At 50.2% G+C, this 20678-nt stretch overlaps 9 protein-coding genes across 14 annotated transcripts in view; 3 read left to right on the top strand and 6 right to left on the bottom strand.

The window, feature by feature from the left end:
- The window catches only part of TERG_12367 (60S acidic ribosomal protein P0), a gene marked incomplete at its 3' end in the record, with an annotated part of 4173 nt that extends 743 nt beyond the window's left edge, over nucleotides 1-3430 (top strand). The window contains exons 4-7 of the mRNA XM_003233055.2: nucleotides 12-753; nucleotides 829-1058; nucleotides 1130-1719; nucleotides 1814-3430. Of these exons, the coding sequence (XP_003233103.2) occupies nucleotides 12-753; nucleotides 829-1058; nucleotides 1130-1719; nucleotides 1814-3430 (3179 nt within the window). The remainder of the gene's footprint in view (nucleotides 1-11; nucleotides 754-828; nucleotides 1059-1129; nucleotides 1720-1813) is intronic.
- On the bottom strand, nucleotides 3313-5195 carry TERG_06098 (uncharacterized protein). Its single transcript, XM_003233054.2, has 3 exons — nucleotides 5050-5195; nucleotides 4769-4934; nucleotides 3313-4694 (listed from the first exon to the last, which is right to left on the bottom strand). Exons 1-3 carry the CDS (start codon nucleotides 5176-5178, stop codon nucleotides 4462-4464), a joined length of 528 nt encoding a protein of 175 aa, XP_003233102.1. The 5' UTR covers nucleotides 5179-5195; the 3' UTR covers nucleotides 3313-4461.
- A 1139-nt stretch (nucleotides 5196-6334) lies between these two features.
- On the bottom strand, nucleotides 6335-6757 carry TERG_12366 (uncharacterized protein; the record flags this gene model as incomplete). Its single annotated transcript, XM_047751335.1, has 1 exon — nucleotides 6335-6757. One exon carries the CDS (start codon nucleotides 6755-6757, stop codon nucleotides 6335-6337), a length of 423 nt encoding a protein of 140 aa, XP_047606789.1.
- A 306-nt stretch (nucleotides 6758-7063) lies between these two features.
- On the bottom strand, nucleotides 7064-7498 carry TERG_06097 (uncharacterized protein; the record flags this gene model as incomplete). Its single annotated transcript, XM_003233053.1, has 3 exons — nucleotides 7064-7126; nucleotides 7221-7278; nucleotides 7344-7498. The coding sequence occupies 3 exons, from the start codon at nucleotides 7496-7498 to the stop codon at nucleotides 7064-7066; spliced, it is 276 nt and encodes a 91-aa protein (XP_003233101.1).
- A 1574-nt stretch (nucleotides 7499-9072) lies between these two features.
- Nucleotides 9073-13304, top strand: TERG_06096 (eukaryotic translation initiation factor 3 subunit A). 4 transcript variants are annotated; one of them, XM_003233052.2, is made up of 4 exons: nucleotides 9073-9374; nucleotides 9448-9672; nucleotides 9740-12117; nucleotides 12184-13304. In XM_003233052.2, the coding sequence occupies exons 1-4, from the start codon at nucleotides 9333-9335 to the stop codon at nucleotides 12791-12793; spliced, it is 3255 nt and encodes a 1084-aa protein (XP_003233100.1). In that variant the 5' UTR covers nucleotides 9073-9332; the 3' UTR covers nucleotides 12794-13304. The 4 variants fall into 4 exon arrangements, with proteins under 4 accessions (XP_003233100.1, XP_047606787.1, XP_047606786.1 ...); XM_047750098.1 differs by lacking the exon at nucleotides 9073-9374 and having other exon boundaries at nucleotides 9378-9672; XM_047750097.1 differs by lacking the exon at nucleotides 9073-9374 and having other exon boundaries at nucleotides 9378-9672; nucleotides 9740-13304.
- Nucleotides 13305-13705: 401 nt separating this feature from the next.
- Nucleotides 13706-15750, bottom strand: TERG_06095 (uncharacterized protein; the record flags this gene model as incomplete). Its single annotated transcript, XM_003233051.2, has 2 exons — nucleotides 14389-15750; nucleotides 13706-14306 (listed from the first exon to the last, which is right to left on the bottom strand). Exons 1-2 carry the CDS (start codon nucleotides 15189-15191, stop codon nucleotides 13706-13708), a joined length of 1404 nt encoding a protein of 467 aa, XP_003233099.1. The 5' UTR covers nucleotides 15192-15750.
- A 32-nt stretch (nucleotides 15751-15782) lies between these two features.
- On the top strand, nucleotides 15783-16695 carry TERG_06094 (uncharacterized protein; the record flags this gene model as incomplete). 2 transcript variants are annotated; one of them, XM_003233050.2, is made up of 3 exons in its annotated part: nucleotides 15783-15951; nucleotides 16133-16364; nucleotides 16428-16695. In XM_003233050.2, the coding sequence occupies 3 exons, from the start codon at nucleotides 15783-15785 to the stop codon at nucleotides 16597-16599; spliced, it is 573 nt and encodes a 190-aa protein (XP_003233098.1). In that variant the 3' UTR covers nucleotides 16600-16695. The 2 variants fall into 2 exon arrangements, with proteins under 2 accessions (XP_003233098.1, XP_047606785.1); XM_047750096.1 differs by having other exon boundaries at nucleotides 16133-16695.
- A 113-nt stretch (nucleotides 16696-16808) lies between these two features.
- On the bottom strand, nucleotides 16809-18570 carry TERG_06093 (uncharacterized protein). Of its 2 annotated transcripts, XM_003233049.2 has the most exons (2): nucleotides 18136-18570; nucleotides 16809-18069 (listed from the first exon to the last, which is right to left on the bottom strand). In XM_003233049.2, exons 1-2 carry the CDS (start codon nucleotides 18339-18341, stop codon nucleotides 16938-16940), a joined length of 1338 nt encoding a protein of 445 aa, XP_003233097.1. In that variant the 5' UTR covers nucleotides 18342-18570; the 3' UTR covers nucleotides 16809-16937. The 2 variants fall into 2 exon arrangements, with proteins under 2 accessions (XP_003233097.1, XP_047606784.1); XM_047750095.1 differs by having other exon boundaries at nucleotides 16809-18570.
- Nucleotides 18571-18709: 139 nt separating this feature from the next.
- Nucleotides 18710-20469, bottom strand: TERG_06092 (uncharacterized protein). The gene has a single exon (XM_047748548.1). The coding sequence runs from the start codon at nucleotides 20010-20012 to the stop codon at nucleotides 19503-19505; it is 510 nt and encodes a 169-aa protein (XP_047604532.1). The 5' UTR covers nucleotides 20013-20469; the 3' UTR covers nucleotides 18710-19502.
- Between the last annotated feature and the right edge of the window lie 209 nt (nucleotides 20470-20678).

The raw sequence follows: 20678 nt of genomic DNA, 5'->3' as shown, positions 1-20678 counted from the left end.
AACTGGAACAGTGTATGTGTGCAACTCGGGCAAGTCGTTCGCTACCAAGATCGCCGAGCTGACGGATGCCGGCCGCGAAGAGGGCGACCCAGACGCTGCCATCGTTCCCGTCCTCGCCTTCATTGATATCGCTGTCTCAGGGGACGCAGAGTCCTCGCACGTCCGCCGCTCTTCCCTCAACCTGACGCCGCTCTCCTCGTCTCCATCCCAGCCTCAACCGCCTCACCAGCACCAGCATCTCCCTCAGCAGGCTCAAGGACAGCCTTCCGCGGTCTCGCCATCAACCTCCAGGCGCAGTCTTGCATTTTCCTCCGAGTCCGAAGAGCTGTTCGGACTCCACCTGCTCTCGCGCTTCTCCGCAGATATTCAGGCCCGCGAGACACCTCATGCCATCATCCCAATCGCCATCCTACGGAACGTCCGGCCCCAGCCCTCGCCATTTTCTTCCTCCGCACACGTCCTGCGCAGCGGCAAGAATGTCGAGCCTGCGACAAAGCCAAGCTCCCGCCGTCCGGACGACCGCCAGATAAGCCGCTGTCTCGACGCGGGTGCCATTGACGTCCTTGTCTCCCCCATAGACCAGTCTAGGGTCCAGGGCCTGCTCATCCATGCCTACCGCATCCGCAGAGCTGCGCAGAAGGAGAACAGTCGCTTCATGGCTGTCTCCGGTCAGAAGATTCGCAAGTACTCCTGGGTCGGCGTCAGCTCGACCGCAGAGGATGAAAGACCCTATGCTTATCTCAGAGAGGCCATGTATGTCATCTCTCTCTTTCTTTCTCTTTCATTCTTGCATTCTTTCGTTTGTTTTTCTCTGACTAGCTTTTCTAGGGTCTCCAAATTGATGAAGAGGATATGCAATCCTGAAGAAGCCCTTGACGACTCCTTGATCAGTGACGTCTGCGTCTCAGACGAGCGCAAGGAGGAAGTCAAGGCTGCCATTGCGGAATGGCATTTCTGTGCTCACGACTTTACCGATGATGAACTTTGCTATGCTTCCTGCTTGATGTTTGAACATACCCTTACCATACCCGACCTCGAACACTGGCGCATCTCTTCCGGTAAATATCCTTTGTCTTTATTTCCTTCTTCATTGGTTCATTGTTTGGTTACATCTTCTAACGGCTTGTAGAATCTCTACGGGAGTTTGTGCTTTCGTGTCGCGCGGCTTACAATTCCTTTATACTCTACCACAACTTCCGCCATGCAGTCGACGTCCTACAGTCGACCTTCCACGTCCTCGTGCGTATAGGCGCCATCCCGCCTTTCCCCCTCGGAAGCGAACCCCGGTCCTCAGACGCGGGCATGTCATGTCTCATCACCCCGTTTGATGCCCTCGCACTCCTTGTCATTGCTCTGGGCCATGATGTAGGCCATCCGGGTGTCAACAACATGTTCCTCGTCAAGCTCAATGCTCCCCTCGCCCAGCTCTACAACGACAGATCTGTTCTCGAGGCCTTCCACTGCGCTGCTTACTCTCAGATACTCCGCCGGCACTGGCCCGCTGTCTTTCAAGATACAGAGATGCGCACACTTATGATTAGCTCTATCCTCGCTACCGATATGGGCATCCACAATCACTTCATTGATGAGCTCGGTAAACTCAGGGGTAGGTATGCAGCTGATGGCAGAAAGGTGGATTCCTGGATCGAGAAAGACATCAGAGACTACCGAGTTCTGCTGTGCGCCCTGATCATCAAGTGCGCCGACATCAGCAATGTCGTAAGCTTTACCCTTACCTTCATCTGCCTTTCCCACTTCAAAGGTCGAGCCCTTGCTAACTTTTTATCTTACCTTTTTCTTCTTTAAATTTCAGGCACGCCCGTTCAAGGTTGCAGAACAGTGGACCGACGTCCTGCAGCTAGAGTTTGCTAACCAAGGAGAAATGGAAATAAACATCGGTATAGCAACCTCTCTCTTCGGTGGTCCGCCAGAGCTAGGCAACTTTATCAAAAAGGCAAAGGGACAGGTTGGGTTCATGGACATATTCGGCCTCCCTCTCTTCGACGGAGTAACCGATATCCTCCCTGACCTTGCCTTCGCCGCCAACACAATACGGAGCAACAGATTCATCTGGGCTAAGCTCATGGAACATGAAGAAGTACTGGCCGAACACCGGGCTCGCAATTGCAGCACTCCGCGTTGTCAAGGTACTGACCCGTCCTGGGAGGAATGCAGAAAGCGTCTGATAGAAGAGGGCCCGGCGTCCATGGGATACACCATCCAGCACCGTTCGCCGCCCCATTCACCCATTCGATCCCCGCCTCAGCTGGATGGAGAAGCAGATACCCCCAATAATCAGACAACAACAACAACTACTACTACTACTACTCCCGCCGCTGGTGGACCCACGACCAATGTCCCCGTCATCATCAACGGTATCCACCACGCCAATCGACAATCGCAGCGATCAGCAGGCCGGTCGTCGGTCCAGAACACTGCCCGCACAATCGACTCTGGCAGCGGCTGTAGCGGTAGTGGCGGTGGAGTACGCACCCAAAGCACAAGCACCTACACAAACAATACACTAATCACTCCGCTTTCTTCAACCACTCAGGCAAGCAGCGTCATAAGCGCTGGAAGCAGCTTCGAGGAAAAAGATGGTACCTGTCAGTTACACCAGCGCATCAGCCTAAATCCAAATTCCATGCACCATCATGTTCGTCGTTGTGATCAGGCAAAGCCGGACAACGTCGCCGCCCTTGTCGGTGCTGCCAGCACTACCACCGCGAGCAGCTATACGTCTAGCATTGCCCAGAACGAGAACGAAGACGAGCATGATCATGATGGCAGCCACCAAAATATGTATGCTGACGAGAACCTGCCGTCCCCAGTCAACGCGTTACCCTCTACCACTGATGGAACAAGCAGCCATCAGCACCCGCAGAGCCAGTCGCAGACGCAGACATGGTATGAGCGAGCCACAAACAGCAAGGCCGGCGAGAGACGATCAAAGTTCATCACCGGCCTGTTCGAAAAGGCCAGCTCCAACAACAATAATAACAACCCTGCTGCCACCACCAACAGCACCAAAGGCAACCACCCAGCTGGCCTGACATACTCCAAATCCGCCCAGTCAACGCCCACTGTACATAACAACAGTCATAACCACCACCACAACCAACACACTCGCGGACGACGTGGCGGTCCAACAAGCCACCCTCGCTCATCCCCTTCCACCCCCCCCTTGCCCCCATCCACACTCCCATTCGACTCCGACGACGGTAATAATGACCCTCTTTCCTCCCTATCACCCAACCATGCAACGATGCCACTTCCCCGACGCCGCTCCAGGCTACGTCTAGCCTTCTGGCGACGGTCGAAACACCATGGTCAGGGGCCCGGCCACCCCCATTCTCCGCCGCAGTCTGACTCGGCGCCGTCAACAACGGCATCGGCATCAAGCATGATGAGCGCTTCTGACCATTATTAACCTGGCCCTTGCCTTGAACGAGATCCGTCTTTTTACTACGTGTACATTCATCTTCTCATCTTCCGCCATTCGTTCCGTCCCATTTCTCTATCTATTCTCTTCTCTGCTTTTATCAAAAAAACACGGTTTTCCTGGTCCCGGTTGGTTCTGGGGGGTTTCGGCGTACATGTTGAGTTCTGTTACTGTTCAAATTTCCTCTTCTCTTCACATTTCGACTGACCTCACCTGTCTACTACACTGTCTACACTGCTGTCCGTCTACATGATTCACTTCCGTTTGTCACCGACTTCACCTTTTTTTTTTTTTTCTATTCTTTCCTGCTTTTCCGTCCGGCGTTCCATTCATGACTTGCAATGCAAAGATATGCAGTATGCAAAGGCTATGCTCATGGTCCTGTCCTGTCTCGTCCGACTCTCATTTCCTTATGTTCTGTCTTCTTCCAGTTACGAAGCGAGTTAGATCTATATATATTCCTTTCCTCTTCTCCCTTTCCCTCCTCCTCCTACTCTGTCTATTCTTACTGCTTGACGCAGGCAGCTATTTTTCTTATCTTCCCGTCTCGTCTTTGCCTATTTTTCTTTTTCTATCTGTCTGTCTACATACCTTGCATACCTTTACCTCCTTATACTTTCTCTACCATCGCCCAGCTTGCTTTACCTAACTCACGCCTTACGCTTGTTCTTGTTATCTGATCCGCCCACCTTCATATACTATATATACATACTCTATTACTTATACCACCACCATAGTTGAATCGTTCTTATTCCGCAAAAGACATACTCCGTGACCTCAGTCCATACGTACATGCATTGGCAGCCCCTGGCAATAATAAATGTATTCTGCCGTTCCCCCTTTTTTAACCCGCCAATATCCTCGTCGTATACAGTTTCCATCAATCAAAAGTTCCCATTACATATAAATATCAAGTAATAACAGAGCATAAAATAAGAGTAAGCCTCGCTGACACTCCACAGATCATCAACCCAGATTAACTTCTTCACTGACACCTGGCCTCTTGAACCAACTAACTACTACTGACATTCTTCACAACTCCCTTGCCCAGACGGCCCTGAATCAGCCTGACGCTCGCCCGTCTGGCCCGTCTGGCCCTTTTCCCCGGCCTCCCCTGGCTCCTCCTGTCCCTGGCCTCGACCGTCTTTCTCCTCACCATCAACCCGCCCCTTCGCAAGCGCTCGATCGATATGCCCCAGGTCCCTGGACGGCTCAATGACATCTCTCACCAGCGCCTTGAGCTGTTTCGTCTCTAAACCCGCTACTTAATATGGCGACAAGCTAGGAGAAGAGCAGTGATGGAACCAGTTGATTAACTAAACGTACCGGGAAACCCTCCGTTAATTTTTCTATCCCACAGCACGCTCGTGTGAGTAGTAAAGTTCACGTTCGAGGCATGCTGGATCGTCACTGTGAACACGCCGCCCGTGCCAGGAACGAGAGATACTTCGCCTAGCGCGGTGGAGAAAGTTGATAGAAGCTCTTGAGCGAACTGGTGGGCAGTTAGTAGTTTCTCTGGTTATTATATTTGAGATTCTACGTCTGCTGTAGCCTGGTAGTTGAGGAGGAGGAGGAGGAGGTGGTGGTAGTGATTGTGGGGGACATACGTATGCTGCGCGGAGCATCCATTTACATTGAGTGCAGAAGGTGATGGTGACTCGCGGCAGGTTGACTGGCGCCGTGGCGTGGGAGTCTGATATCCGAGCATCCTCGAGGGGCTGAGGCTGGTCGGCCATGGTGTGCTGCTGCTGCTATGTATGTATGTATGTAAGTATGTAGATGTTGTGGTGGAAGTGGGATGGGGTGGACGGCAGCTAAACTAGTCTGGCTGGTGAGGCTGAGTCTGAGGCTGCTGCGTGCTTATTTGGAGGCGTCTCTTGCGCCGACTACAGGATGTGTTTTGAGGCTGACGATGTCTCGCATGTACATACAACTTGGTAGTTATGGAGACAGCCCTATAACGGGGCGCCTATTAGTTCAGGATAAACGGGCAAGACAGCCTGGTGAAGCTTACTTTATCAGTTGGAAAAGAGACAGGTCAGAAACTGGGCGTCTACCGAACTGGCTACAGCGAAGCGGCGTAGGTCACATACGGTAGACAGATAGTTATCGAATACATCACAAACCCCATAGTACGCAATCGACGGCGTTGTCCGAATGATTGCCTGCCAGGATGAGATCGGACAAATCATCTTCGTGGATTAACAGTTGGTAATCTTATGATCCCGGCAGAGATACAGATGGACGTGCATAAGGGATAGGAAGTCAAGAAGATCGACCGGGGGAAAAATAATCGACATGTTATTACGGGCTTTATTGTTAGATAGAGGTGGTATTGCTTCTCCCAGGCGGAAAATCTATTTTACATTGGCAGGAGAATTGGAAGGAAGGGGGAAGGGATAGTCGGGTTACTAGTAATGAAGGAGACGTAAAGGTAGATATAGATGATAGTAGGAGAAGAAAAGGAAACAAAGAGATATGGAAATGGAAATGGAAATGAATTTCAGATCTGGTCCGGTCCAGGGGGAGTTTATCCTATGCTTATTCCAGCTCTTGAAAAGTGAAGTAGTTGCGGATAGAGGAAATAGGTGTGGGTAATAGCGGACAAAGAAAATGGAGATAGACAGACAGAGAGAGAGATGGAGAGAAAGACATGGAAACATGACAGTAGGAACAAGGCGAACGGTGAAAAATGGGGTAAGGGAAAGAAAGAGATAGACTGATGTAAGGGGAAGAAAAAACGATTTTAGCAAAACGAAGGAACTGGCACCGACAACGAACAGAAGAGAAAAAAGAGCAAAAAAAAAAAAATTATAACCAAGGAATAGAGGATTAACCAAGACGAGGCCGGGAAGGTCGAGAAGGTATATGGTATGCTGAGGAACCCGGATACTAGCTGACTGGCTGGACCATGCTAGCTAAGCCAAAAAGGAAAGAGAACGATAGACAGCAGAGCAACCAATGTAGCCATATCCGGAGCAGTACAGAGCAGGAGAAGTTGGAAGGAAGAGAAAATGGTGGCATCGACCGAGGGAAAGATATGTCATGTATGAGGATGACGACGGTCGTCCAATTCCAATCCCTATGCCAAGATAAGAGTAGAACGGCGAGAGGGTTTTTCGAGGCAACGAACCAAGCAGGTAGATCGTAGTTATGTATAGACATGAACAGGAAAAGGGAAAAAAAGGAAAAAGAGAAAAGAGAAATGAATAAGGAGATCGTGATGGTTTGTTTGGATCGTATAGTGCGATTGCGGATGGCGGGAGACAAGGTAGCAGAGGAGGGAGAATTAGATATTATCGAGCAAGCAAGCATTGTACGGACGGGACGGAGAACGAAGAGCAGGTCTGGTGGTTATGACTGGAGGAACGGATTAAAGCCAAGTCGAGTGGCAGGGTGGAATGTTCAAATATAAGGGTATCGCTGTTGTTTCTTTTTTCCCTGTTCGCTGGGTTGAGGTGTCGAGTGTGGTGTGTAGTCGATGGTCAAGTAATTCAAGAGTGCTGAGGATGCTGATGACGTTCTTATTCATGTCCTTTTTCCTTTCCTTTAATTTTTTTTTCTTTATTTGATTTTGTGTTTAGTGTCGTACTCTTTTTGTCTTTTCAACATGCTCATCCATCACATCAGTATACAGCACCCTCCAGACTGCTGTGGCGCATAAGGGTCATCACGTTTGTCGACCTAGGCAAGGGAAAGAAAGGGGTTAGACTTGTACCCGTCAATGCCATGGATATATATGGCGGAAAAAAAAGGGGGGGGGGGGGGGGGCACATACCTGTCCCCATACAGACGGCACCATAAAGTCCTTTGTGTTGTTGCAGTAGTTTATAAGCCTAGAACCCATGTAAATTAGCCATCGAGCGTCATGTATATTGAGGGAACGGGCAGTACGACGCACGATATAGACGCTTCGGCAACTTTTATACGCGGCCTGTCGAGATCCTCCTTGAGCCGTATGTTGACCTCGGCGAGGCGGCGCAGCTTGAGCTCTGCCAGATTCTGTCGTGTCCGTCGTCCGTCGCCCCCTGAGCGCAGTTCATAAGCCGGCGGCATTGTGGTGTGCGAGGTCGAGAGAGCTGGCAGCCGTCCACTCCACTGGACGGGAGAAGGGGAGGGAAGAAGGGGAGAGAGGGCGTATATGTGCTATGGCGATGCGCAGTCCCCTGGGGCGGTTTGAACGGGCGGGCTCTGGGCGGGTAAGCAGCGATGTGGTGTGCCCCCTTCGCGACGACTTGGGAGGCAGGGAGTCGGTCGGTCAGACAGACGGTCGGGCAGTCGAGTCCTGGAGACGGCGGGAGCCTTTGACTCGGCTCGGGAGGGCTTCTCTGGAGCGGACGAGGAAGTGCAGGTCGACGCAGCGAGCGAGGCGGAAGGGCAGCAGAGCAACGGGAGACGCAGCGAAGCGAGCGAGAGGAAGAGAGGAAGAGAGGAAGAGAGGAAGGAAAGGCGAGCGAGCAGAAAGGAAGAAAAAGGCCGTCTCGGTATGGTAAGTTTGGTAAGTTTGGTAAGTTTGGTCACGCCTGGTACGGGGGTGTGGGTAATTTACGCTAGCTGAGTCAGCATTTGGCTTCCTTTTCCCTTTTCGACGTCGACATCAACAACGAGCAGGCTGTAGGAGTAGTTAGTTATACAGACGGGAGATGGCGATGAGATAAAGACGAGCGGACAGGAAGAGAAGGCGAGAAGAGAGAGGTCGCGCTGGGTCGAGGAAGTACAGCGTTACCGTTTGCCGGCTCTGTTCTGCTTTTTTCCTCGTCCCGTTTTTCCCAACGGCGCGATCGACGACGGCGCAAACCACTTAGTTACCTACATACACGACCGCAAGGGGTATCGTTCTAGGGGCTCTGGGGACCCAGTCTGGAGGTTTCGAGGCAGACTTGACCCCTTCTCAGTGGCGGATACAGAGAACGGAGTATGATGACGGCCCTCTCAAGCAGGCGCTTTTCAAGGGCGCTGGGGTTGGGATCGGCCCCTTCGAACTGGACTGGCACTGCTTGATGAGCTTGTCGTGCCGGAGTACGGAAGTTACATACGCTCGACCTCCTGTGATTGACGGCCGAGCTGTAACTGCGCTGTTACTCTCACTTCTGTCTTTTATCTCACTCGCTTGTGCCCTGTGTTCTGCGTGGTGGGCCAGGGGAGAAGCTGCTATAGATAGCACATCTCGCATCTCCCAGCTCGCCCCCCTCCGTATCTAGCGCCCCCATCTCTTGTCCTGTTATCGACCTTTCTGCTTTAAGTACTACTCTGCTGACTCCGTACTCGCTGCGACGGCTCCCAGCGACCCGACCCCCTACTGGCTGCACGCCAGCTGATGGCCCCAAGACCGTCGCTCGCTGTCCCGCAGACGGCCAGAACTGCAGCTCTCCCACCTCATCTTCCCATCGTAGCCTTCTCTACTACTCCGTAATCTGCCATATTGCTGTAATATCAATATCAATAACCTCACCGTTGCGTCTCCTGTTTCTTTCTTCCCCTTCATCGTCGTCGTCGTCTTAAGGTTCAATTATCACGTGACTCGCTTACTGTTTCTTCTGCTTACCTAATATTTCCATGCCCAAAAGAGGGAAAAAAAAAAAAAGAGGAAAAACTCGCCTCCACCTTTTTTGCTCTGCACACAAAAACGACACCAACAACGCAGAAAAAAGGCCGCCAGAGCCAGCCATCACGACGACCATCAACGAGGAGGCTCGCTCGATCTCTACCCGCCGCCCTCGCCAGTTCGTGCTCGTGCCGGACTTTTCGCCGTCGTCCCTGGCCACACAGAGCGATAACCTTATCGAAGAAAAAGTTGTCGAGCGTGGGAAAAATTACACTGCCTGGGGGTTATACATACAACCCACGTTGAAAACATCCCTCTTCCACATCATAGGGAAGACCGCCCAGCATGGCGCCTCTCCCACACGTCCGGCCGGAGAATATCCTCAGGGTAGGCCTGCTCTGACATTATCTTTCGAACCTTTTTGGCAGCTTGTTATGCGGGATCTAACTGCTCTGTTTAGCGCGCTGAGGAACTCATCGCCGTCGACCAACATGCATCTGCCTTGACCGTTCTACACGAACATGTCACCTCGAAACGGTCCAGGAACAGCCCGATTGCCTCGCTAGAGCCAGTCATGGTTCTGTTCGTCGAGCTTTGCGTCGATTTGAGGAAGGGAAAGTCCGCCAAAGATGGCTTGTACCAGTACAAGAACATTGCTCAGAACACCAACGTCGGAACCATCGAGGTATGATATCTCAATGCACTCCCCCTCTTTTGGCTATTTCTTCGTTTTATCATACTGACCGATATAGATGGTGTTGAAAAAATTCATCGAGTTGGCGGAGCAAAAAGTCACAGAGGCCCAGGCAAAGGCAGATGAGATCCAGCAGTCTCTCGAATCAAATGCCGGAGCTACATCAAATATCGAGGATCTAGACGCCATTGAGACACCAGAGACCATCCTTCTTGCCACCGTTTCTGGAGAACAGTCCAAGGACCGCACAGACCGCGCTATCGTCACTCCCTGGCTCAAGTTCCTCTGGGAGACATACCGTACCGTGCTCGAGATTCTTAAGAATAACGCTCGCCTCGAAGTTATGTACCAGTCCACCGCCCTGCAAGCTTTCCAGTTCTGTCTCAAATATACCCGCAAGACCGAATTCAGACGTCTCTGCGAGCTGCTCAGGAACCATGTCCAGAATGCTGCCAAGTATTCGTCTCAGATGCATGCCATCAACCTCAGCGACCCCGACACCCTGCAACGCCATCTAGATACCCGCTTCCAGCAGCTAAACGTTGCCGTCGAGCTTGAGCTATGGCAGGAAGGTTTCCGTAGTGTAGAGGACATCCATACCCTCCTCAACTTGAGCAAGCGACCAGCGAAGAATGTCATGATGGCCAATTACTACGAGAAGCTTGCACGTATCTTCCTTGTTAGTGATAACTACCTCTTCCACGCTGCGGCTTGGAACAGATACTATACCCTCCTCCGCCAGTCTGCCATTGCCGTTGCTTCCGGCCAGGTCTCCAAGAAGGATAACCCATCTGTCTCCGAAGCAGACATGACCAAGACCGCCTCCTTTGTCCTTCTCTCTGCCCTTTCCATTCCCGTCATCAGCACTTCTCGCTCCCGTGGTGCGCTGGTTGATGTTGATGAAGCCCGCAAGAACAAGAACACTCGTCTAACTAACTTGCTCGGCATGGCTTCCCCTCCTACTCGTGCTGCCCTGTTCAAAGACGCTCTCAACAAGGGCCTCCTGTCTCGTGCTCGTCCAGAGATCCGGGACCTCTACAACATCCTTGAAGTCGACTTCCACCCGCTCTCGATTTGCAAGAAAATTGCGCCCATTCTCGAACAGATTGGTGCTGACGCGGAGATGGAGAAGTATGTCCTACCATTGCAACAGGTCATCCTTACCCGTCTGTTCCAACAATTGTCCCAGGTTTACGAATCTGTAGAGCTCAAGTTTGTTCACGAACTTGCTCACTTCCCTGCTCCTTTCCAAGTAACTCCTTCCATGGTCGAGAAGTTCATCATGAATGGCTGCAAGAAGGGTGATTTGGCTATCCGTGTTGACCATGTTTCAGGAGTCCTCACCTTTGACTCGGATATCTTCTCTTCTGCTAAGGCTGTACATGCTGGCAGCGCAGCCGGATCAGCTGAGAGCGACGTTGGTGCCGTTCAAAGACTGCAAAGCACCCCGGCCGAGATTGCCAGATCGCAGCTCACTCGTCTCGCTAAGACATTGCATGTTACTTGCATGTATGTTGATCCTACTTACAATGAAGCTCGCATTGAGGCCCAGCGCCAGGCACAAGCCCGTGCCAAAGCCGGCGCCGCAAAGGAGCACGAGCAAATCCTTGCTCGCCGTATGATCATCGATAAGAAGAAGGAGGCTGCTTCGGATGCTCTCCAGAAGAAGCAGCAGGAAGAAGAAACCCAGAAGCGTATCCGCACACAACAGCTACAGGAGGCTGAGAAGCAGCGTCTCCTTGACGAGCACCGTGAGAGAGAACGCAAGCGTATGAAGGATGAGCAGGATCGTATCCGCCAGGCAGAGTTGAAGAAGCAGCTCGAGGAACTCAAGACTGGTATCAAGGGTATTGACGTTAGCGAAATTGACCTCGAAGAGCTCGACTCTAACCGTCTCCGAGCAATGAAGCTTGCCCAACTCGAGAAAGAGAAGAATGAACTCAATGAGAAGATCCGCGTAACCGCTAAACGCTTCGACCATCTTGAGCGTGCCTACCGCCGTGAGGAACTCAAGCATCTGCCTGAGGACTATGAGAGACAGAAGAAGCATGACCTCGAAGTCTATGAAAAACAAAAGGCTGAGACCCTTGCCGCCGCTGAAATTAAACACAAGGAAGATGTGGCTCTCAAGCACCGTCTTAGCCGTCTTGTACCTCATTTCAACAAGTTCAAGCACACTGTTACCGAGAAGCGACATGAAGAATTTGAGCGTCGCCGCAAGGCTGCTGAACGTGAGTTCGAGGCCAAGAAGAAACAGCGTGTCAAGGAAGTCCAGGAGCGTATCAAGAGAGAGCGATTGGAGCGTGAAGCCGAGGAACGAAGAAAGCGTGAGGAGGCAGAGCGTGCGGAGAGGGAAGAACAGGAGAGAGCCGCCAGAGATGAGGAGAGGAGGAAGAAGTTGGCTGAGGAGAAGGCTGCTAGAGAAGAGCAGAGAAGGTCAGTTTTCCTTAACTTTATATCATCCGATTTCTCTCCTAACATTCCTACTAATCTATGGCATAGACTTCTCGATGAGAAAGCTGCTATCCAGAAACAGCGTGAAGAGGAAGCCGAGAAGCGTCTTGCTGCTAAACGAGCCGGTATGACTGACCCTCGCCTGGCTCGCACTCCCCCGACAGTTGCTGCCGAGGCTCCACGAACCGACTCTACTGAACGCACCGCTCCTCGCCTCAACCTCACTTCCCGCACTGGCAGTGGTGCCTCCTGGAGAGAACGAGAGGCTGCCAAAAAGGCTGCTGCTGGCAGCGGTGAATCTGCCGCTGATGAGTCCGCTGCACCACCTCCCCGAACTATTCCCGGCCGTGAAACCCGTGAGCTGCCATCTCGCGAACGTGAACCCCCAGCCCGCGATATGGGCGCTCGGGATACCCTCCGCAAAGCATCAGGTACTCCTGGAACCTATGTCCCTCTCCACCTCCGTGGCCGTGACAGCCCAGCAAATGGCGCTGCTCCCCGCTTCCCGTCCAGAGGCCGAGATGTATCCTCCTCCGACTCCCGACCCCCAGTTGCCAGGAGCCCTGCTCCCGCCACTGACAGCGAAGTGAAGCCAGAGGCTAAATTACCCCCTCCCAGCTCCGGTGCCTGGAGACCCCGAACCAGACCCCAGCAATAGACGTGTATCATTTTCATTTGTTTTGTCTTGTTCTGGCATGTTGATGATCATGATCATGATTATGGTGGTTCGTGTTGATGTTGATGGCTCATGGGACAGAAACGGAGGCTATGATATCTCTATTCTTCTCATCTCATCTGCATTTCTTTCCATTCCTCTCTTTCTTCTCTTCTACCTCTCACACTTCTCTTCGTCTCGACCCCATCATCAACCACCTTCAGATGTTATTTTACGTCCAACAAAAAGCCTCTGGCTCTGGTTTCTTCCTCGCCTTTTCTCCGTCTCTCCTTATTAATGTCTGTGGCATGCATGTCAATTTTATTGGATTTAATCTTACCTGCCCCTCCCCTTTTTCGCCCCAGCTCAAACTAAAGAATTGATTCCCTTTTGCCATTTTCTTTAACTCTTTCCTTCCTGTTCGTATTCTTGCTCTTCTGTTACATTGCTTTCCCACCACTCTACGATTCTGAATATTCGGCCGGAGATATATATGATTGATGGGAAATGGGCAGATAACTGGACATTCCTATGGTAAAAATTGCAATGGGAACAAACTTATAAAAATAATTCTCTCGGTGTCAAGTGTCGTAACAAATAACTGGAAGATTTGGGGTAAAATAAACTGAACAGGGTATGTAGTACAATGTGGTAACACCCCTTGGCTGGTCAAAGCCAGCCTATGTTGGATATCAACTTAAATATCCATCTATCAAATAGTAAAACTTTACAAAGGAGATATAGATAGCGATGGTAAAACAAAGGGGAGCAGAGAAAGTAAGAGTATAAAACAAGGTGTTTAAGATGTAAAAGGCATTCCAACATCAGTAAAGGGAAAAAAAAAAAAAAAAAAAAAAAAACACATACAACAGTACAACAGTAGATAGGGAGAATAGATCTATAGGAAATCCTCGGCTATGCAACAACCAGTTCTGTACCGAATAATCTATCTCTCCATTCTCCGCAAACAGCTTCGAAGCCACTGACGACATCCCCGCATACCCTACCGGCCTCCCGCTCTCTGAGCCGCTTATCCCATTCACCTTGCTCAATCCAGGCTGTCCCTTCTTCACGCGCTTCTTCATCCCGTCGGATCTCAGACACCAGCTCACGCACTGACTTGAGTCGTCGAGATGCCGCGGAAGTCAATTGGCGGGATTCATGCAACGTATCACTGAGCGTGCGCAATGTATGTGTGAGGTCGGATGTTTGAGCAAGGAGAGCTTGTAGGGAGAGAAGTGGGTTCGTAGCAGCGTTGTTTGAGCCTGAGCTTGAGATTGAGCATTGGGAAGGAGAGAAGTCGTGTGGTATTGCGGTAGACGTCGGGACAGAAGTCGTGGATTGCACTGGAAAAGGGAGGTTTGGTAGGACATCGTCTATCAAGGGAATGAGACCGTCTATGGCGTCTGGGGAGAGGACAGGGAAATGTGAGAATAGTAGAGGGTGGGTGAGCGTTTGTAGAGAACGGGTTTGGTGTGTTAGATGGGAGGTGAGAGAAGCGTGTGCAGTAATGAGTCTATAGCTAGCACGTTAGCAATGCGTTCGCAATTTATATATTATGATTATTGCTATGCAGAAGTACCGAGGAAATAACTGACCTGGAAGCACCGCTTTCAATCTCACTCTGCCCGCCTAGATCTCGCAGGCCATGGATAACACGCAGCATGACTTCGTTGCTCTGATGTTCGGCTTCACTATTACCAAACCGCACGAGGTGCTCGATTCCAGCCATCCGCGCCTCCAGAGCAGGCGATATATCCGCACACTCTTCGATATCAGAGTCTGGCCCGTACTCGGAGCCATCGTAGAGAGACGACTCGTATCTGCGATGTCTTTGTGCATTATTCGCCATCATCGACTTCGGTCGTGATTTCGACGGGCGTGGTCCGCCTTCATATTCAGACTCAGAACCGTCCTGTCTCCTTAACCCATTGGATCCCATTCCAATACCCAGATCGTGTATCGAATCAATTAATTCCCCATTCACTCCGTCATGATGGCCACTCCGCATGCCGTTCCCCAGAGAACCAAGATGGTCATCATCATATCCCTCACCATCGCCGCCTGCTTCTGGTAGGCCCGATATATCTTCTACATCGTCGCCCCAGGCATCTGCAAGCTCGTCAGCCAGACTACCAAGTCCTCCGTCCAGTATGGGACTGCCCTCGCCATTCCGGCAGTCAATATCGTTGGTGAAATCGGCAGAGTACCGAGACGTCCTGTCGATAGACATGCGGTGTCGTTGTCGCGGAGTCACTGGAGACTGCGGGAGAGAGCTTCTGGCTATTTGCGGAGAGTATATGCCGTTCGAATGCGTAGCAAATGCGTTTGGAGACGTCGACAGGTCGATGCTCGGTGGCTGTCTGCGGTGTTGCTTCGGGGAAATGGGAGAAGAAGGCATGTTGGCTCAACTATGCTGCCTATGCCAGAGGACGAGTATATATATTCTTATATTCTGTTTGTCTTTCCCAGGATATCAATCAAGATGGCATGTCCCGGCGACTTTGAAGTCTTTATGCTTCTGTCCCTGGCCAGGTCAGTGTTTTTTTTTTCTCTTGCTCTAGATAAATAGAAATATTTAGCCCCTGTTTCCGCTTGGAAGCAGCAAAGCGCCAGGATAACTAGCAGTGGTCGAAGATAAAATACCTTATGCTTATGCCTAGTCGGATAGTGCCGACTCTGCTCTCTCACGCAGACAGCAGCTCGCCGTGTCTTGTTTGGCCCTGCACAGGCGGGCGTTGCTATGCAGATGTAAATAACACCAACTTAGGTAGCTGGACTAACTTGGATGTTCCTTGAAGATTTTAAAATAACCAAACCGCCAGGAAGAAAATCACCACCACACATCACTATGCAGCAGTTTGAAAAAATAAAAAAATAAAGAGAACATTCCAGGAGCAGCTGATACCTATAAGGACACCGCACGCCTTGAAGGGCCTTTGTCGCTTCTTCGCTGGCCTGCTTCGTGGCCGCCGGCTGATTCGACTTCACCATGGCCACGATCCGGCGCATGACGCCCGCCGACCTGCTCAGCCTGAACCTGACCAACCTCGATCCCTTGACTGAGAACTACGACCTGCACTTCTACCTCAACTATCTCATGAAATGGCCGTCTCTCTTCAATGTCGTCGAGGACCGCGATGGCCAGATAGTCGGCTACAGTACGTCTCCTTCGACCTGACCGCTCCTCCTCCGCCTTTGTGCGCCAGACACACCTACGGCGGGCCATTTGTTTACTGGCAGCGGCCCAACGCTCGCTCACGAACGAGCAAAAAGAAAAGAATAACAGATATCCTCTGTAGACGTGGCATGACTGGCTGACTTACACCGTCTACGATATAGTAATGGGCAAGCTTGAAACGCAACCACAGGCCATGCGTCATTCGGAGCACTACACCCCCTGGCATGGCCATATCACAGTGCTCACAGTTGCGCCGGCCTGGAGAAGGATGGGCCACGCACGACGGCTGGCGGAGAGTCTGGAACGGGCCTCAGACAAGAACAATGCGTGGTTCGTTGATCTGTATGTGCGGGCGGGGAATAAGGTCGCCGTTGATATGTACAAGGGCATGGGGTGGGTATTTTGCAGCTTCCTTACTACTTGCCTGTTGCTATGCTGACCTTGCTTGCGCTCTAGGTATTCTGTGTTTAGACGAGTGGTGAATTATTACAGTGACGACCCCACGGGGCTCTCAGAAGAGGGTGAAGATGCATTTGACATGCGAAAGCCGTTGAGCCGCGATGTGCATCTAAAGCACTCTCGTCCAGACGGGGAACACTTCCTTGTGAGTCCTGAAGACGTTACCTGATCCAAGGGGCTTTCTGTGATAGGAGGATTTACACATATCAGCCCCGGCATGTTGACCATGTCACTGCGTACTGGGGGAGTGGCATACGACTGTTATGAATAGTATAAAAAAAAAAAAAAAAGGGGAAGGGGGGAAGGTCTCTGGAGGAGGGTCATGGATAGATTAATATCATAAACAGTATTCTATCATTATTAGTATTTTATATGTCTCTTTTTAAATTCCAAATATACATAGAGAATAACATCATCCAGCATGCCACGCTAGATTAACCGCTTATTAACCCGCATAAAACCACTCTTACGGGAAAAATCAGTGTGTTGATGCCCGTCTTCTTCTGACTAGACATGTATAAACACTTTCGGTCCAGATTTAACTAACCTGGCAATAACAAGGAGTACCCCCGACATCAGTAGACAGGATCCAGCCAGGAGCTGTACGCCCAGATACTGATTCCCAGATGCATGGATGATAGCGCCTCCAATAGGCGTACCGGCAAGGGTGCCAACAGAGTTGAACACGAACGCCATTCCAAGGCGTGTGCCGAAATCTCGTAGATCAGGGGTTATGCTAATTAGAACTACCGGAGGGACGGATACAAAGGCACCCGAGAAGAAGCCGTATAGTATCACGATGGCTATGATACTACCAGTGGTGTGAACCCCTATCCAGCCAAGGGCTATGATTCCAGAACAGAATGCCATAGGTATCATGACATTAAAGGGGCCAATGAAATCGACAAAGTAGTTTGGAATTATCCGGCCAAATGTGGAAGCAGAGTTGAGTATGGCGAGGAGGTAAAACGCTAAATCGGTGCCCATAATTCCTTCATCAATGGCATAGGGCTGAATGTATACCATCATATTGTATAGGCCTAGGAAACCGCAAAATTGCGAAACACAAAAAAGGGAATATACCGGGTCCCGGAATGCCGAAAGTTGGACCAAGCTGCGTCGTTCGGCTGGTTTGAATCTCATCTTCAACAAGGAAACGGAGATGGACATGGTAGTGAAGACAATAAAGCCTAGCACTCGTGTGGTCCATGGAAATCCAAGACTTTTCTGCATCTGTCGGAATACAATGGGATAGACAAGTCCGCCGATTCCGCTACCGGTAGCAGCTAACCCGTTGGCGATGGCTCTTCGTTTCTTGAAGTACTGCGGTAAAACGGCAACACAGGGGACAAACACGCTGCCGAATCCGAGGCCCATGCAAATAGCTTGAGCGAGGAATATCTGCCAGTATTGACTGGCTATACTTGTCATCATGAGCCCCAGTGGGATTAAGACCCAGCCCACCATCAAGAGTTGTTTGGTATAACCAGCATCAAATAGGGAGCCGGTTATGGTTCCAAAGAAGAGCAACAAGAAAGATTGCGTAGAACCGATCCAGGAAATGGTTGAGGGTGATAAGTGGTCAAGCAGGTTATGTTCATAGTACGTTTGGAATACACCAAACGCGGTGACAATTCCCCTATGTGAACTGTTAGCCTTTTAAGGTTCTTTGCCTGCGTCGTGTAGCTATGGATGCTATTCATACCATGTGTTAAAGAAGAGGAAAAAGGAGGCTAGGACTTGGGACCACGCCGTCCAGCCACTGTCATAAGAGTGTTCATTGTTGGCATAGCCGGCATCGTCGACATCGTTATTCTCTCCAGGCATGGTGGTGGAAGAAGCTACAACGCTTCCACCCCCGATTCCTAGAGAGGAAGTTTGGCCTTTCCCATCCTTCTCAAGATCAACCATTCTCACGCATGAGGATGACGAATATGGAGAAACAAGGGAGAAAGTACGTGGTATACTCCATGCGCAAATGGGATTCCATCTTGGATAATATATAAACGGGAGAGTGGAAACAGAGTGGAGAGACAAGGCGATTGAAAAAAAAATGTGAAATAGCCGTTCGGCACCGAAAAAAGCTGAGTCTGATTAATCCAGCAAACGCTACTCTGTAGAAACCAGGTGTTTAGTCGGGTCTTCACCCACTTAGCACCGGACAAGCACACGGGAAGGCCATGCGGTAAACGGCATTACTGGCGGTGATTCCTCCTATTGCATGGCGGAAAGTCCGCAGCATTGACGGATCCAGTGGGGCGGGAAGAGGAACGGCGAAAAAGCAGCGGCATTGGCTTCGGCAGTGTGACGGCAAGGCCGGAACTGTTCGTCGATTTTATTAGTAATTGAACCGAATCTCGAAGCTAGGGATATCGTTGGTCCCGCTTGTGAACAGGTTGGAAAGTCGAATATAACATTGCAAAGGAGAGGTACTAACATTGTTTTGCTGATGCGTGGATATTGAGTCCATGGTGATGCCGAGGGTGCTGCCGAAAGAAAGATACCTCATAACTAACTGGATATCTGACACCCTGAGACATTCGATTTCGACGCCATGCATAGAAATACGAGGGGGTTGCGATTCAAAGACGACTGATACCGTAAGATTAATTCTTGGTCGAGACGTGTTGGCGTTGTTGATTCCCTTATTGAAGGAATTTTCTGTAGCCGTTCTAAGCGGTCTATGCTTGCAGTATTTTCGTTACTCGGGAGCGGAATGTGAAGCGTCGAATCCTGATATCTACAACAGTCCTCTATATATCTCTATATGTCGTATATACCATGAGCTACTTGTCATACCGAGGATTCGGGGGAGATTTGTTTACCTGCGATCTAATTTTTGCCATCCCGCCAAATCAACGAGCTCCCGTAAAAAATGATAAGAATTTCCATAGCTTTTGGTTAAAGAGTATACATCAGTCTGGGGGCCCTATGTTCCGAAGGATATGAAATAAAAACCTAAAGTAGACTAGGCAATGTTGCTCTAAGGAGGCTTCGAACCGCAAGTGTCCTAGAAAGAGAAGTAATAACATGGATCAGTAGGGAGTGTCAAAACATTGCGGCACATTGTTACTAACGAATGTCTTCAAGCACTTCAGCTGCATCGGAGTATTCACCACGCCAGCGCTTGGTAGTCACCGCACCTATAGGCCATCCCGAGGTATCTGGGAAGGTACCCGCGGTGTACAGCTTAATAACTTCTTCATCTGTTCGCTCTTGGTATGGGTCTTCGGCTGTAACGAGGCTGTATATCACACTACCAAATGCAAATATGTCATCCTGAATGGTATATTGGTAGCTTTCGTACTTATACTCATCGAAGCTGGGCAGCCGATACCTAGTTTTATTGTACACATTGGATACCCTAGCTCCGTCCATTGAGCTCGAGGCAAAGTCGGCTAGGACGACATCGAGCGTATCGGTGACCAGTATGTTGGGTGACCGTAGGTTGCAGTGGATGACGCCCTTGCTGTGTATAAAAACCAGACCTTCTGCAATCTGCTTGGCCCATTTAAGGTATGGTATCTTGGATTCAATTATATGCCTTGCTTGGTCTATGCAGCCAAGCTGGTAATATTCCATCTCAGATGTGTGGCTTAGAGGACGAATATATCTTGCAATTCGTGGATGCGCGCCCAATCTCTCATATGCCTGTCGCTCAAAGGTAACCTCGTGTCTAGCCTAAGGGAAGGGCTGTTTGATAACCGTCGGCCTTTTGGTCTTATCATTGGCGGCGGTCGCTCCCAACGCAATTCTCTCCATGCTGAGAGCAATAAACGAAGAATGGCAGCCAGTCAGTAGTTATACAGTAGTCAGATGGTGCTGGGGCCCATAACTACGGGAAGTCTGCGAGTTCGGGATATCGTAACATTACGGTCCATTAGGTAACGTGGACGGGAGCATGCAGGTGGATAGGTATGGATGGAAGGCTGGATCGATAGAGGGTCAGAATAACGTTGATCCACTTTTTTTTTTACCTACCTAGGTAATGGAACTATATAGTTACTCAACTAAGTACCATGAGCAGCAGATAGTATAAGTTAATTAATACTAATAATATACTAATTATATTTATTACAATTTAGTATACAAGTATACTCTATACTTATTACCATACTTATTATTATATATGCCATATGCTTATCGCGGAATCGCCATAGCAAGTATGTGTCAGTTTCTGTATTAGTCATCTTATCTCGCTACACTTTGCTTTAGCACATTTGATAGAGCTTCATCATCATCCTCCTT

This window comes from Trichophyton rubrum (assembly GCF_000151425.1).
Source record: "Trichophyton rubrum CBS 118892 genomic scaffold supercont2.7, whole genome shotgun sequence".
Taxonomy (NCBI): domain Eukaryota; kingdom Fungi; phylum Ascomycota; class Eurotiomycetes; order Onygenales; family Arthrodermataceae; genus Trichophyton; species Trichophyton rubrum.
Note: the sequence above shows the minus strand (reverse complement) of the source record. Positions and strands in the feature narration are given on the sequence as shown.